General features: G+C 36.4%; 1 protein-coding gene across 1 annotated transcript; it reads left to right on the top strand.

The window, feature by feature from the left end:
* The first annotated feature begins 11,115 nt into the window (after nt 1-11,115).
* On the top strand, nt 11,116-12,942 carry LOC111505758 (piggyBac transposable element-derived protein 4). The gene has a single exon (XM_023160621.2). It carries the CDS (start codon nt 11,116-11,118, stop codon nt 12,940-12,942), a length of 1,827 nt encoding a protein of 608 aa, XP_023016389.2.
* Nucleotides 12,943-15,101: the final 2,159 nt, after the last annotated feature.

Raw genomic sequence — 15,101 nt, 5'->3', positions numbered from 1 at the left:
TCTTGTATGAAAATAGGCAGGCTTTCTAGTAAGAATAATTTGAAGGAATAGGTTGGCGGCACGCAAGATTCATCTGTTATTCATATTTAACCTATAAGCATCTTTGAGCTTACGAAAGATTCTCTGAGAACGTCTTATTCCATAAATAAGTCTAAAGCACGAGTTTTGTACTTTTTGAATTTTACGTTTATACTGCTCATTCAAATGTGGTCCATAGACAGTATTAGCATAGTTGAAATGTGATAAAACTAGTGCTTCACATAATACTAATTTCAATTTTAGTGGAAGATACTGCCTAACTCCATATAACAATTTTAAAGAAGAATATGCACGTCATATTAAGTTATTCAAGTTCTTTTCGAATCTGAGAGTGTGGTCAACAAGGATGACTCCAAGATTTTTCGCTTCTTCCACCAACTCGATATTCACGCCTTTGATTGATATGTTTAGGTACCTACTTTAAAATATCAGATCGTTTGGACTTTGGTCCAAATAATAAAACATTCGATTTTTGAGAGTTTAGGAGTAAACAGTGTTCTGTTGCAGCCCTATAAAAGTTATCCAAGTCTTTATTAAGTATCATGCAAGAATAATTTACATCTTGAGGGGGAAACTATAATAAATTTGGGTGTAATCCGCATAGGAGTGCACGTTGCAGTGATTGAAATTTTTGATAAGATTGGAGGAGTGAAGAGCAAACAGGATCGGTCCAAGTATGGAACCTTGTGGCACTCCGCGTTGAAGAGATAGGAAAGGTGGAAAAGTTCTGTCAAACGTAACTCTTTGACTTCTTCCATTAAGATAATTGGCAAGCAAGGTTATAGCTGAAGTTGACAGACTAACGTAATGTTAAATTGGTATCAATAAATCGTAGTTTATAGTGTCAAAGGCTCTGCTGAAGTCAAGAAGTACTAGAGCTGTACAAATGTCATATATCTGAAGCTCTGACAATGTCATCTACAACATGCAGCAATGCTGTAGTGCAACTGAATCCCTTTCGAAACCCAGACTGAACCAATGGTAAAATGAAATGTTCTCCAGGAGTTGTACTTCTATGAATCAGTAGTCTTCTTGTAGGAACTTTTCAAAGAAAGTGGGGCAGAATTGTATTAACTAATTCACCTGAAATAGAAACGTATTTTATTGCTAAACAAACTGGAAGTTTATTTTTTGTGGTAAGCATTTTGGTCAGCTGAGTTTCTTCCGATACGACCGCGACTGAACTAGATTCAAGTGGAATTAATGATCTCATGCAAATTTTGAACCGTCATCGAATTCGTTCACGACAATTTCTAAAAAAGTTGCATACATCAACCTTCCCACAAGGACATTTTCTAAATCCTCGGTAGATCATCAATCATCCCACTTCCCGGCAAGATTTTCGTCGTCTTGGAGGGACCGCTGGTCCGCGACACTCGAACACAGTCGTCTCTGACATTTCCGCGAGTGGGCGACCTTCGTATCGCAATGCGACCGGCAGCAGCATTTGCAGAAAATGCTGTGATGGGTGTGTGAGCGTCAACGACGACGTTTCAGCTCGAGACGGATCGCGCCACTCTGACCTATGAGGCAACGACGGTCGAGCACGGCACGTATTGCTGGAATGCGCTGGGAACACAATGAGAATGCGCTGAGGACGGAGGGTTGCCAGATCGTTCAGCAAGATTTTTTTCCGCCGAAAAAAAAATTACACTTTTCCAAAAGAAAACGTATTTCAAAAAATTAACCCTATACAAAGATGTGTAGATCATGCAAAGAAGTAGGTTATATTAGGTTAGGTCCAAAGTGGATGACTCTATTCGATCCTCCACCGCAACCCGCATGTGTTTATTGTGTCTCACAGGTATTCACAGGGTACGGCTCTGCCGAACTCTAAAAACTTGATTCAGTCACCAGCGGAGCAGGCACAAAGTAGGTTTGTTCTGGTTCTTACATCCGAAACTGTTTGGAAACTGCGCAAGACATGATGCGTACAAGCCAGAAATCTCAAACAGTCTGAAATAGTCTCGGACACTCAGTTAAACCAGAACGCATTTTGAGGAGACCACTGTGCCGCATATCGTATATATGAAGAGATGAAGACGGGAAAATACTGTTAATCATGTCCATTTTGTTATATAGCATATCCTTGTAGTCAGTTCAAATGTTATCTAACCTCAATAATCAATAATTCAAATCAAATAAATAGAAAAACATTATAGAAAATACTCCAAACAAATTTCCACATGAATGTGCATGAGCAACGGGAACATTTTTCAACAGTTCAGCTTCGGAAGCAAAAACGATTTGGTACGGTTCAAGACAGTTTAGGATCATTTCTTAGTCGAACCCAGAACAGAGAATTCATCAATCCAAACTTATCCTCAATAAACCAGTACTTGCATGATCCCGAGGTCCTAGAACCTGAATTTCGTTGAACCAGACCAAACCTAGTATGTGCTCTGCCGTTTCATCATTTTCCAAATGGAGGCGACACACACTGTCTTCCGACAGTCCGAGTCTCTGCATATGATGATTCAAATGACAGTGACCTGTAAGAAGGCCCATTAGACATACTAGTTCATCCTTACTGTAGTCCAACAACTGTTTGGAATCAAGCTTCAAAGGGTGGATAAACGCCTTGGAGTGTGCCAATCCTGAAATATTGTGCCAGAAGTCCATTAATCTTCTTGACATCCAAGTGTTCAGTCTTTGTTTGGCAAAGCCTAAAGTGATTCCAATGACAGGTTCTGGTCCGATGAAGCTGCTTGCAGTACACCCTTCTCCAAGGGAGTCAGCAGCCTCATTGCCTTCCAGGCCAGTGTGGCCAGGAATCCAGATCAGAGACAATCTGTTAAGTCTTCCTATTGAGGATAGTTGTATTTTGACAATTTGCTACCAATTTAGACGTTGCTCGGTAGGAACCTGAGCTTCCAACGCTGCTTGACTGTGTGTGAGGTTGGATTCTTTCAATCTTTCCGCACACAATTCAATACCGTAAATTTCCGCTTGAAATACAGTTGCATAGGTTCCTAGGCAGGTTGATACCTCTGTCCTGGGTCTGCGACTGCAAACACCTGCACCAGAACCGGAAGGTGTTTTTGATCCATCTGTTAACCAACAACTATCTGCTCTAAATAATTCCTTCTCCCGGAGGATCCATTCCTCTCTATTCGGGAACAATACTTTATAAGGCAGTTCGTAGTTGACAGTTGGAGGCATGAAGTCAGAAGTCATTTCCAGAATGCTGTAACTTCCAGTGTCAAGCAACAGTCTGTGGCACTATGCATTAAATTGATTTGTGCAATTGGCAATGTGCACAAGTCTATATGTACTCCATATAGCTTCTCTCCAGAAAAATGTGGAGAGGAGGTAGATCTAGAAGGATCTGCATGGCCGCTGACGGTATGACACCAATGGCACCACTGATGGCTAGACAAGCCTGTCTCTATAAGCAAGAGAGCTTCGCCTGGGCCGTTTTCTGTAAAACCTTCGGCCACCAGGCAATTGCACCATAAGTGACCATTAGTCCGACAATCATCACATAAATCAAATGGACTTGTTTGTGACCTAAACCCCAAGATTTACCACAAATCCTTCGACATGTCTATAAGGACAGTCTGGCTTTATGTAAAAATTCTTCCAAGTGAGCGTTCCAGGAAGTTTTATCAAGGACAATGCCAAGAATGACCTCACCATTGCGGTAAAGTGGCGTTATATCGTACAGAGAAAAATACTTTTGAAACAATTACTTTCATATGAAAGCTGAATTATACGAAAAACCCTTTTCTCTATTCCGTTTGTATTTCAAACATTCGTAATGGAATTGAATCAAATATCATTCACAGGATTTCTACACAATAAAATTAATGAAAGAAGTAAAATTTCGCTCACATGGAACCCTGTCATCCTCACTGCTAGACATCTAATGTTTCGCCGTAAGACACTTGCTTTATCGGCTCTTCAGTAGCGAATATGGATAACATCATAAGAAACAACAGTTGATTCGTTCATGATCACGAATTTTTGTCACAAAATGGGTTGACTCCACCCATTTCGTCGATGGTAGTACGTAAATAACATTCATTCGCTTATTTGAATAAATCCCAGCTATAGGAATATTGTTCAAATTGAAAGCGTACATTTTTAGGGGAGGATAATTTATTGAAAAGAAAGTTTTTGGCCTTCTACTTTTCCAACTTGATTCAAAAAATGTGGGAATCTTCCAAAGAAAGGTGGAAAGCAATCAATTTTAAAAAATCAACTATATATAAAGATATGTAGATCATGCAAAGAAGTAACTTCCAGACACGAACTGAAAGAAGCCGACCCGAAACATTTATTTTCATATAAACATTGAATTACATGAAAGAAAAATGCCTTCGAAACAAATACTTTTATATGAACGGTGAAATATAAGAAAAACACTTTTACCTATTCCGTTTTTATTTCAAACATTCGTAATGGAATCGAATCAGATATCATTCAGAGAATTTCTACAAAATATAATCAATGAGTGAATCCTCACTGCTAGACATCTGATGTTTCGCCGTAAGACACATGCCTCTTCAGTAGCAAATACGAATAACATTAGGAAAAAAGCAGTCATTTCATTCTCAATTACGACTTTTTGTCACGGAAAGGGTTGAATTCACCAATGTCATTGATGATAGTACGTAAATAACATTCATCATTTACAAGCCACATTTCACATAATAAATGAATATTTCGTGCTTGCTGGTTAGATTTTCATAAAACTGCCAACAGTTCATTTTTATCACACACTAAACAATGAGTGTCTGCCCGACGAGAGAGGAGGAGCCAGCCTTCCACTGACGTATGCGCGAGAAAAATTGAAGCAGACAGACTGTAATGTAATGGGTGAAATTTATCGCTTTATCGCTTCAATAAGGCAGAGGAACTTTTAATACTGCCATTTACAATGTGACGTTTTGTCAAATGGATTTCATCATCAACTTATTGATTGAAACAGGGACCTCCCATTTTTGTTAACAATTTTTGTAGCTATGTGATACAAAACAGGTCCGTATTTGAGAAAATACGGTCATTTCAATATATTTTTTTTCACTCCCATGTCGTTTCAGTACAAATATTTTTTATTTCACTACTATATTCAGAATTCAGTTCACTATTCTCTAATATGTAGTTATTCGTTTTGAAATGAGTATTATGTAACACAATGACATCATCACAAATGGTATTTCAATCCATTTCAAAAGGATATTCAAACCGTGGCAATAATCTTACGAAAATGACATCTACGGGAGCCATAGAAAACTCAAGTCGAAAGCACCGAAATTGAAGAAAGGTCCCAGAGGCTGGTCGTTTTTACTGCAAGTAAACAACTTTTACTGCAAGCAAGCAACTGGATGATAGCAGAGCTCAAACTGATGTATACTGTTATACAACAGGGAAAAATAACCTCATGATATCAGTTGTGATTTCTTTTGACTGAGTTACATTCAAGGATATAAATTTCACACAGCTGATATTCTGTATCTACGCATGAAATTATTTTAATTAACTGGGGGTAAGTCCCATAGAATTAGAAATTATTCTAAAAATGATCCTGATGAATGTGGCATTCAAAAAATGATTAATCAAACCAACTGTTTTCCGTTTGCATAATTCTTGATTTGAGAAATAACTTATTTTTGCGAAACTCATTCAAAATGAAAATTTGACGACACATAGTCCACATCGGACGACATCATCAATCATGGACCGCAATGAATTCACGTGTTAATATACCAATATAATCAAATATAATCGATTCTCAGACCTACCTCAAATACGTGTTCGCCGATTATTCAAATTATCTCCTAAATTATCCACGACATTATGCATTTTTAAGTTACGGGTTACAATAATTGCATTAAGCAAATCAAGCGGAAGACTTATAGCTGTCAATGAAGATAATTGCATGAATTATCGTCATCTTACACTAATTCTCCTATGTGAAACCGTTAAATTGGCGTACCGTACTTAAAATTACTCACACGGCTAAAACGAAGAGAGTTCACGCGTGTCTTTGGAGATATACCGACACTCAACAAAAGTACAGAGTACGATTGTGGATTTTACTAATATTCATCTAACCGACTTGAGTGGTAAGTTATGAAAACTTTCATTTATTTATTTGTTCTTCCATAAGCATTCATAAGAACGATAAATAATTATATAATATTGCAGAAAATGCAGTAAATGATTAATTTCAATCATTTCCTAATAGCGATCCGTCGCGATTTTACCCGCAAAAAGTTATTCAAAATCCATTTTTTGTTGTATGTGAATGTTCAGCCTGCTATTTGTATAGGCGTGCCTATACAATGACATTTTAATAATATGAATACAAACCTAATAACTAACGATAATTATATTATTCGATTATGAAAACACACAAACAATTTCATAAACTACATGTTTTTCCTACGCAACATGTTGTGATATATTTTCGAAAATAATGTTTGTGAATTCAAAAATTCAAGAATTCAAAAATTACTTTTTGAATTTTGAAACGAATCTGAACAAAAACCGTTTGGTTCGTGAAAAAACTGTGTTATTTACTATATGAACAACATGAAATTGAACAAAAAATGAGAGTATCAACGAATAGAATTGAAAAGTTTTCATAACAATTAAAAATGAAATAATCTCAGGAGGAACACATGAATATTTTAAACTTTGGCAATGAATTGATGATTGATTAATGAATGTATGATATGAAAGTTCATAATTTTATTCAAAGTTGTCAGGCCCTTTGAACTTATGGATTTTCAGTGATATTAAGAAACGTAGTGACAATGGAAGAAAATATGCAATGTAGAATGGAAAAACCGTTGAATATATATTGCAAACGAAATAAATACATTATGGAAAATAAAATCGTTTCAAAGCAGAATATATTACAGAAATAACAAAAAGACGAATGATTAGGAAACACAGTGTTGTATTTAGGTATATTTGTTCATAATTGTTCATTGTTTATTCAGGTTACACTACTCCCGACAATTTTATTATTTTTTCATATGATCGATACCGTGGATTGCTGAGGTGGGTTGTGTGATGTCTACTACCTAGGACATTTCGAATCATTTTTTAGTTTTCAGTACATCATCTACATCATTATTTTAATATTTTTTCAATTGAATCGTTCAATACACATTTTTCAAAATTATTTTATTTTCAAGTTTTAAGTTTATAATTTTTTACTGAATTATTATCATTCTGTTTAGTTCATTTAGTGGTTCAGTATTACGAAATAATATGTAATCCGCCATTTTTTAGATGTGGCCATCTTGAATTTGCATATTTTTCAAAGTTTACTACTATTTTATTATTCAAGTCCTTTCATTTGATATCCATAATATTCATGGAGTAACAAAATGATATGTAAGTCGCCATTCTGTAGCTGCGGCACTGTTGGATTTACAGTGATACAGAATTCATTGAGTTGTATTGTCATCAAAACTACATGTGTGTACCAAATTTCAGATCAATCTGTCAAACTTTAATTGCTAACTTTGACCCAAACAAATAAATATGCAAACAGGCAAGCTGAATATAACCGTTTCATTAAGGAGTAGGTCGATATATGATTTGTTTGAAAAATTTTGGATTTTGAGTTTATTTCAGGAGGGCTGTTTGATAAAACAGTGTCGTTTAGCAAATATGGGTTTCATTTCTCAATATAACCAATTATTCATTCCTGCCGAATTATAGGCGTTTGTTTTGTTGATGACCTCTGTATACGACCTGTGTCGCTCACCACCAAGCTATTTTTTCACGTTTGACGGAATCTGTAGTTCCAGTTGGCGGAATCTGGAGAATATGCGGGATGAGGTAGTAGTTCATAACTCAATTATTTTGACTACACACGTAAGCGCCAGTTTATGGCTACAGCCTCAGCCATTTCATTAACCAATATTCTTCCGCTTTTGGGAGTCCTGAAAGCTTAGCGATGCTCAGTGAAATACTTTTCAACATCTTTTCTCAGTTTTAGGTTTTCTGTGTTGTATTTGAAGTTAATGCAGGGAAATTGAAAAAGTCACGTACTTACCAAATATCCCACGTATTAGAATTGAAACCTTTTCATGTCAGGATCATAGAATAAGAAAGTATTGAAAATTTGCCTAATTTTTCACTCAGAATGCTTTCATTCGAAAAAATTTTAACAAACAAGTTCATTTTGAACAATAGTGATCGCAAAGAGAAAATTCAAGAAATGGCACCTCAGTTCCACTTACAGAATGATTTGAAGAAACTTCTGTATTCTCTATCCATAAACGGTCATGAGACGAACAATAAATTCAGTCCATAACAAACCATTTTGCATAAACGTTTTATCCGTCTCAGACATTTTCCGCGGCACTAGTAAAATTCCTGCACAAAATTCCACTTTGGCGTTGTCTTTCTGCCGCGACCGGTTTGGAAATTATGCCTTTTATCCATCTGATAATGCGTAGTTGTTGTCTGTTGTGTTTAGAAAACTACCCAATGACACACTTACTGACATTTACAAAAGTTACTATTGTGAATAACAAAATATGTGTTGAATTACAATGCTGGAAAATGCATTGTTTATTGACTGGGTACTGCTTTGAATTGGAATCACTCGGAAGCGTACTTGCATGAAGAAAGAGAAATTGGTTAAAGAAAAAATGTGAAGTCGGTCTTGAAGAATTATTGGGATATACGATTTGTGATGACAGCTTCCTATAAATGAATATTACTGGAGTTTTTTAATAACAAACCGTTATTTTAATACCTCGAAATGTGTTTTGATCACCAAGTTATCATCTCCAAAAGGAAGAGTGAACATTCAAGTATTGTCGTTTATGTAACAAGAATACCCGATATAGTCACTTGAAAATCCAACTGTTGATCGATAAACTACTCACCATTTCTTTTTCAGTAAATAAAAATAACCAGTTGTGTGAATAATTTTTAGGCAGTTTAATCTTGCTCATGAAGATGATTACTTGGTGATCGGAACACGTGTCGAGGTGTTGAAGGAACGGTTTGGTGTTGTAATAAAACTCCAGTAATATTCATTACTAGACCAAAGGTTCCAAACAGTGCATCACAAGTCTCTTATAAGTTCAAGAATGGTACGCAAGCAATGTGACGTTTATGAAAAGAAATATCATTTCTTTGATTCATGGGGAGAAGAAAATTCGAGTCCACCTGTTAATCGATGAACTAATACTCATTCCTTTTTCAGGAAATTATAGTAAAATAACCAGTTGTATGAATGATTTTCAGAAAATGTGGTTCAGATTTATCTCATCCGTAATTGTCACGCAGTCAAAAAGTTTTTTTGCAAAGATTGAATGAAACGTTAATCTTTTTTTAAAGTAATTCAAAGAGATAACGATGAGTATTTCCATTCTAAACTTAGAGATTGAAAACTGTTTTGTAAGGGAAACGTTATATCAATGTGTGACGTTCCTGTGTATATTTCTGCTTCAATATGAATGGTTGGTGTACGAACTGAATGAGAAATAGTGTTTCTGTCGTGAAATTAAATGTTCATTTCACAAGTTTAAGAATGATTTTCAACTTTTATATATTTGTCTATATGGAAATATTTAATACAGTTCATTGTTTCATTTCCACTATAAAGGATTATACAAAAACCACGACACGTGTTTGGGTATACAATAGCTTCCTCAAGCGTAAACACGTGTCGTGGTTTTTGTAAAACCCTTCATAGTAAAAATCATACAATAAACTGTATCGGCCAATTCTATTCAATTATTTTTCTATATTATTACATATGTATAATACCACGTCAGAACTTTCAACTGACTTCTGAAGCAGTCATCCTCAACCGATTGAGCTGAAATTTTGTATTCAATTTAATGGTTAGAGCTTCGTACCGTTATTCTCCATCCAATATGGCTGACATTCCCCCATGATATGGGTGTCAAATTAAAAGGTATGTAGGAAAGAATAACAAAACTGAAGTCTACTCTAAATCGAGAACGGTAGACTCCCAAAGATGATGGACGGGTCGTTTTCAATGCATCATGATGATTTGGATATCAGATGTCTGAAGAAAGTGACAGAGGAAAAAATCAAAGTTGGAACTGAGCAAACGTTAGTGATAGTTTGATAGTGATTGACCAAATATTGTAGAGACCGATAAGCCTTCACTGCTGGCAATTGAAAAATTCAAAATTCCGGATTTGAGAAGACAATTCGTTGTCTACTCAGGCTCGAAGCTCTCAGTCACTGGTGGTCAAGCGTACGCAGTCCTGAGTGAAGTCGAATCACTGGAAGGTCTCCTATTCGAAAACCCAAAATGGCAAACAACCATGCAACAATGTCGCTCCGAATTGAATGAACATATCTAGCGATAATTGAAAACTAATGAGCAGATCACAAGTACATCTAGGTATCTTGCAGTTCGGCAGTCAATGTCGAAATTTGCCTTTGTAACTGACCGCATTATAGCGAATAGTCCGGGTGCAGTACCTAGTGATCAATTGGCTGGTTCAGATACGGGTAGGCCTGAGCGGGAATGAGGGTATAAGTTGAACTTCAATGTGCTCCAGGCTGTGGGACGTCCACTACCTGATCACCAGCGGAAACTCACAAGGATGTCCTGGTTTCACTCCAGGATATCCTACAGGGCCCCTAGGAGCCTCGCTGGGAAGCTTCTTCTCTGAAACCCTTCTAGAACTCCCTCGGGGTTGTTAGTATTGGGTTGACTCTTTAGGCGGTGCATTCTATGCACCGTGCATAGAATGCATAGAATGAACCACCATGTACCACTACATATGGTGGCGGTGGTATATAAAGTGTACCACCTTCTTAACAGAGCTATTGCTTTGGTTGCATTGATTCATTTTTAGAACCACTGTTGTTTTGCCATCTTGTGCACGGTAGATGCAACTCACAACAGTTGGTTACAGATTTGGTCGCGTGTCGCAGACACTAACCTCAAAACTTTCAACTGATGTGCTTTGTTGAGTGGTCTTATTGTATGAAACAAATTAGTTTTTTTGCAATAACTAAAGATAATTGGATAGCAAATGTTTGAAGTAAGTGGTATCTTTCGTGTACCACCGCGTCGGTTGAAACTTTTATGATGTAATTTTTTCCAGTAACATGGAGAGGCTCAGACAGAATGAATTACCTTTCAATCTAGTTGGAATGACTTTAGAAGAATTATACAACGAAATTGAAGGACCTGATACTATTGTGGATGAAGACGTAGAACATATACCGTCTGATTGTGAATCTGAGATTGACGCCTCCGATGACGAAGACTTGGCAGATAATGTCCCCGTTGGAATTGACAATGATGGAAGTTACGAAAGTGAGGAGTCCGAATCTGATTTACCTCTATCTATGATAAGGGAGATAATTGTTAATACTAACCCTGTTTATATTCCCTCCCCAAGTGTTGCTGTACCTTATACAACACCAACTTGGTCAAATACTTGTAAACCAACTCCACCTCCAGATTTTGAATGTTCTTCTGGTGTTGCCGATTTTATACAAAATGATTCAGAAAATGTGACACCGTTCCAGCTTTTCCGATATTTTATAACAGAAGAATTTATGGATCACTTAGTATTCCATACTAATCTGTACGCAGAGCAAAAAAAAATTTCTACAGGAAAAATGTATGTTCCCACTTCTATTTCAGAGTTGAATACATTTTTGGGGATATATTTGCTCATGGGTCTAAAGCATTCTCCCAGTTATAAGGATTACTGGTCAAGCGGGCCAGATCTCAAAGACCATTACGTTTCTTCTCTTATGAGCGTAAAGCGTTTCAGCTGGTTGCTATCCCATGTACACATAAACGATAACTCTGCTATGCCTGACCGCGGATCTCCTAATTTTGACAAACTGTATAAAGTACGTCCATTGATAGATTTATTGCTGAGAAATTTTCAGAGGTGCTTACTTCCGAGCCAGCAAGTCGCTATAGACGAATCAATGATAAAATTCAAAGGACGGAGTTCTTTGAAGCAATATATGCCAAAAAAACCAGTGAAAAGGGGATACAAAGTTTGGATGCTATGCGACAAATCTGGATATTGTCTGAAATTCGACATCTATACCGGCAAAACTAGCAGTTCGGAAAAAGCTCTTGGTGTCCGTGTTATCAGCCACCTTACAGTCGATTTACGTAACAAGGATCACATTCTATATTTTGATAACTTTTTCAACAGCGTGCCTTTGATGGTAGAGCTGAAGAAGCAGAACATTCATGCTGTTGGTACATTCAATTTACAACGTAAATATCTTCCTACATTCAAAGCAGATAAAATAATGAAGCGCGGCGATATGCAATGGTTCACAAGCAACACTGGATTAGCAGTCATAAAGTGGAAGGATAATAGGTCCGTACATATTCTTTCTAATTATCATGATCCTGAAAACGTTTGTGAAGTACAACGCAAGGAGAAGGATGGTACTATAAAACCGGTTACATGTCCTGCCGCGGTCATTGACTACAATCATAATATGAATTTCGTAGATAAATTCGATCAACTGCTGGCAAGCTACAAAATTGATAGACGAAGTAAGAAATGGTGGCATAGAATTATGTTCTACCTTTTAGATGCAGCGGTCGTAAACTCGTACTGTATTTACAAACTGCTACAATTACCACCAATGTCTTCCAAAGACTTCCGACGTCAAGTCATCAATGGTTTGGTTGCTGAAAAACTAGTATCTCATAAAAGATCATCTTCTCAATCTATAGTTCCAGTACAAATTAAAAAATCTAAGCCCTTTGTTCCCGCTGAAGTGCGACATCAGTCTTCAAAACATCAACCGGAGCGAAGCACGAGAAGACGATGTGCATTATGTAGTTCAAAAGTTAAACAGGTGCGCACTGACTGGATTTGTTCAGTTTGTCAGGTACCTTTGTGTCTAGGTAAAAGCAAATCTTGCTTCCAGAACTACCATGCCCAATAATTTCCAAAGGATAATTCACCAGAGAGAATGACATTTTTTTTACTGGATGGCTTGGTGGTACCATATTTGTACCATCCCATAAGTCAAAAACAATCAGTGCAATTTTGGAAAAAAAGTTACCTTTATGTTCGTTACGCATACCTTATTATTCAACATAAATTTTATAAAAATTTATGAATAAAACTTTTGTTGCTCCACTACGGTCTTTTTTTGGTAACATTTTCTGCCCCTCAAAGAGTTAAGGCCGTGTTCTGGTGCCTGAGTTTGATACGAAAGAGTATGAAATCGTGTTGTCTGCGCGTATTGCAGAATTCTCTAGGTAGTAGTAGCATCGTGTTCATAAATTTGGAATAGAGAAGGGACTTTAACAGAAGCCTATGGGACTCCAGATTTGAGTATTGAGGGGCATTGAAGAGTACCGTTCATCATTAATATACGGGGATTGAGTCTTTTGTCGAACCTATAGATGGTCACTTCGTAGGGAGAAATATCTTCACCTTCACCCACTCCTAATGATGTAAATTGATGTGAAGGTCAAATATGAAATGTTTTGTAATGCCTCGAATTCAACAGTTTGAAGTGAACGCTGTTTGGAACTAATTCTTTCTGGTATTTTGCAAATAAAATGTTAACGAAGAATTCTGTTAACTGTCTATTTTCGTATTAGATTATATTATAACTGTTTAGCTGCTACACAGTAGGCTATGGTGTATCCAGCAAATCATGATGAACTTCGGTTTTCTCGATACACCCAATATAATAAAAGAATTTTTCGAGATTGCAGATAGCACTCTATTGAAGCGAGAACAGTTCTTATCGAAATTATCTAGGAGCAACTTCAAACGTAAAAACGCATACTCCAGTTGTGGGTGCAGCGGTGGCGCAATTCACGAGGCACTTCGCATACCTTCCGACATCGATCCAGTGGCGTGCAGAAAAAAATCGGAGAGTACAATGGAAGTCACTGCGAATTGATGAAATAATTCACAAATACTAGCTTATTGAAACTCACAATTTATCTTGTCAATACACAAATTCACTAGAAGAAAAATAACTGATAATGATGATAATTACCGAAGATATTTTACACATTAGTCCTCTATCTAATATTTATTCGGAATGTATCATTACCAGAGCTTTTTTCAATATATCGTGATGGAGGCGGTAGGCCGAAAAACAAAATTCGACAATTTCAGTTTTTGGCGAATATTTCGAAAATAAACACTGACATTTTCGACAAGAGATAATTCTATTTTTGGGAAGGAAAGTTTTTGGCTTTCTACTACTCCTCCTTGATACAAAAAACAAGGATGAGGGAATCTTCCAAGGAAAGGAAGGAAGTAATCAATTTCAAAATAAGTAACTCTATACATGGATGTGTAGATCATGCAAAGAAGTAACTTTCAGACACAAACTGAAAGAAAGTCCTCCTGAAACAGCTACTTTCATATGAACATTGAATTACACGGAAGAAAAAAATTCTTTCGAAACAAATACTTCTATATGAACACTGAATTATACAGAAGATACTTTTCTCTACTCAGTTTGTATTTCAAACATTCGTTGTGGAATAAAAATCAGATATCATTCACATGAGTTCTACTTTAAATAAATGGTAATAAATTGCACTCACATGGAACACTGTCACCCTCACTGGTATACACCAAAAAATCAATCACTTCTAAAAATATTACCCCTTCAATTCAGATAATTCTAGTTTTTCAATAAACCCCAGGAAATAATATTTTTCCAAAATCAATTTGAAACTGAGCAGATTTTTTTAAGACAAAACACGAGCACTAGAAGAATATTCTCTAGGTGCTCTAAGAGCGGTGCCTGTACGAAAGTAGCGATTCACGTTGGATTTGAATCACTGGAGATTAAATTTATTTGGAAAAAAGTTTATTTCACATAAATACAGTTCTCCAATTGAAAGAGTTCTTGAATAGTGAAGTTAGAGGTATATTTCTACAAAAAAGACAATTCTCCAGCCTTTCTACGATGTTCCAAACTATCAAGGTTGCAAGTGATGTTAATGACTACAATCAGGCTCTATACTTGTGAAAAATTCTATGAAGAAGGTCTGATATAAGCTTTATAAAGTATCAAAAGTTTTTGGGGTATATACAGTTTTCTGGTTCGGAGCAGAGATTGAAGCT

Source organism: Leptinotarsa decemlineata, unplaced genomic scaffold (genome assembly GCF_025532065.1).
Source record: "Leptinotarsa decemlineata unplaced genomic scaffold, Ldec_3_MD MMD2_tig00026354_RagTag_RagTag, whole genome shotgun sequence".
Lineage (NCBI taxonomy): Eukaryota > Metazoa > Arthropoda > Insecta > Coleoptera > Chrysomelidae > Leptinotarsa > Leptinotarsa decemlineata.
The sequence above is the reverse complement of the archived record's forward strand: the minus strand, read 5'-3'. Positions and strand labels throughout refer to the sequence as shown.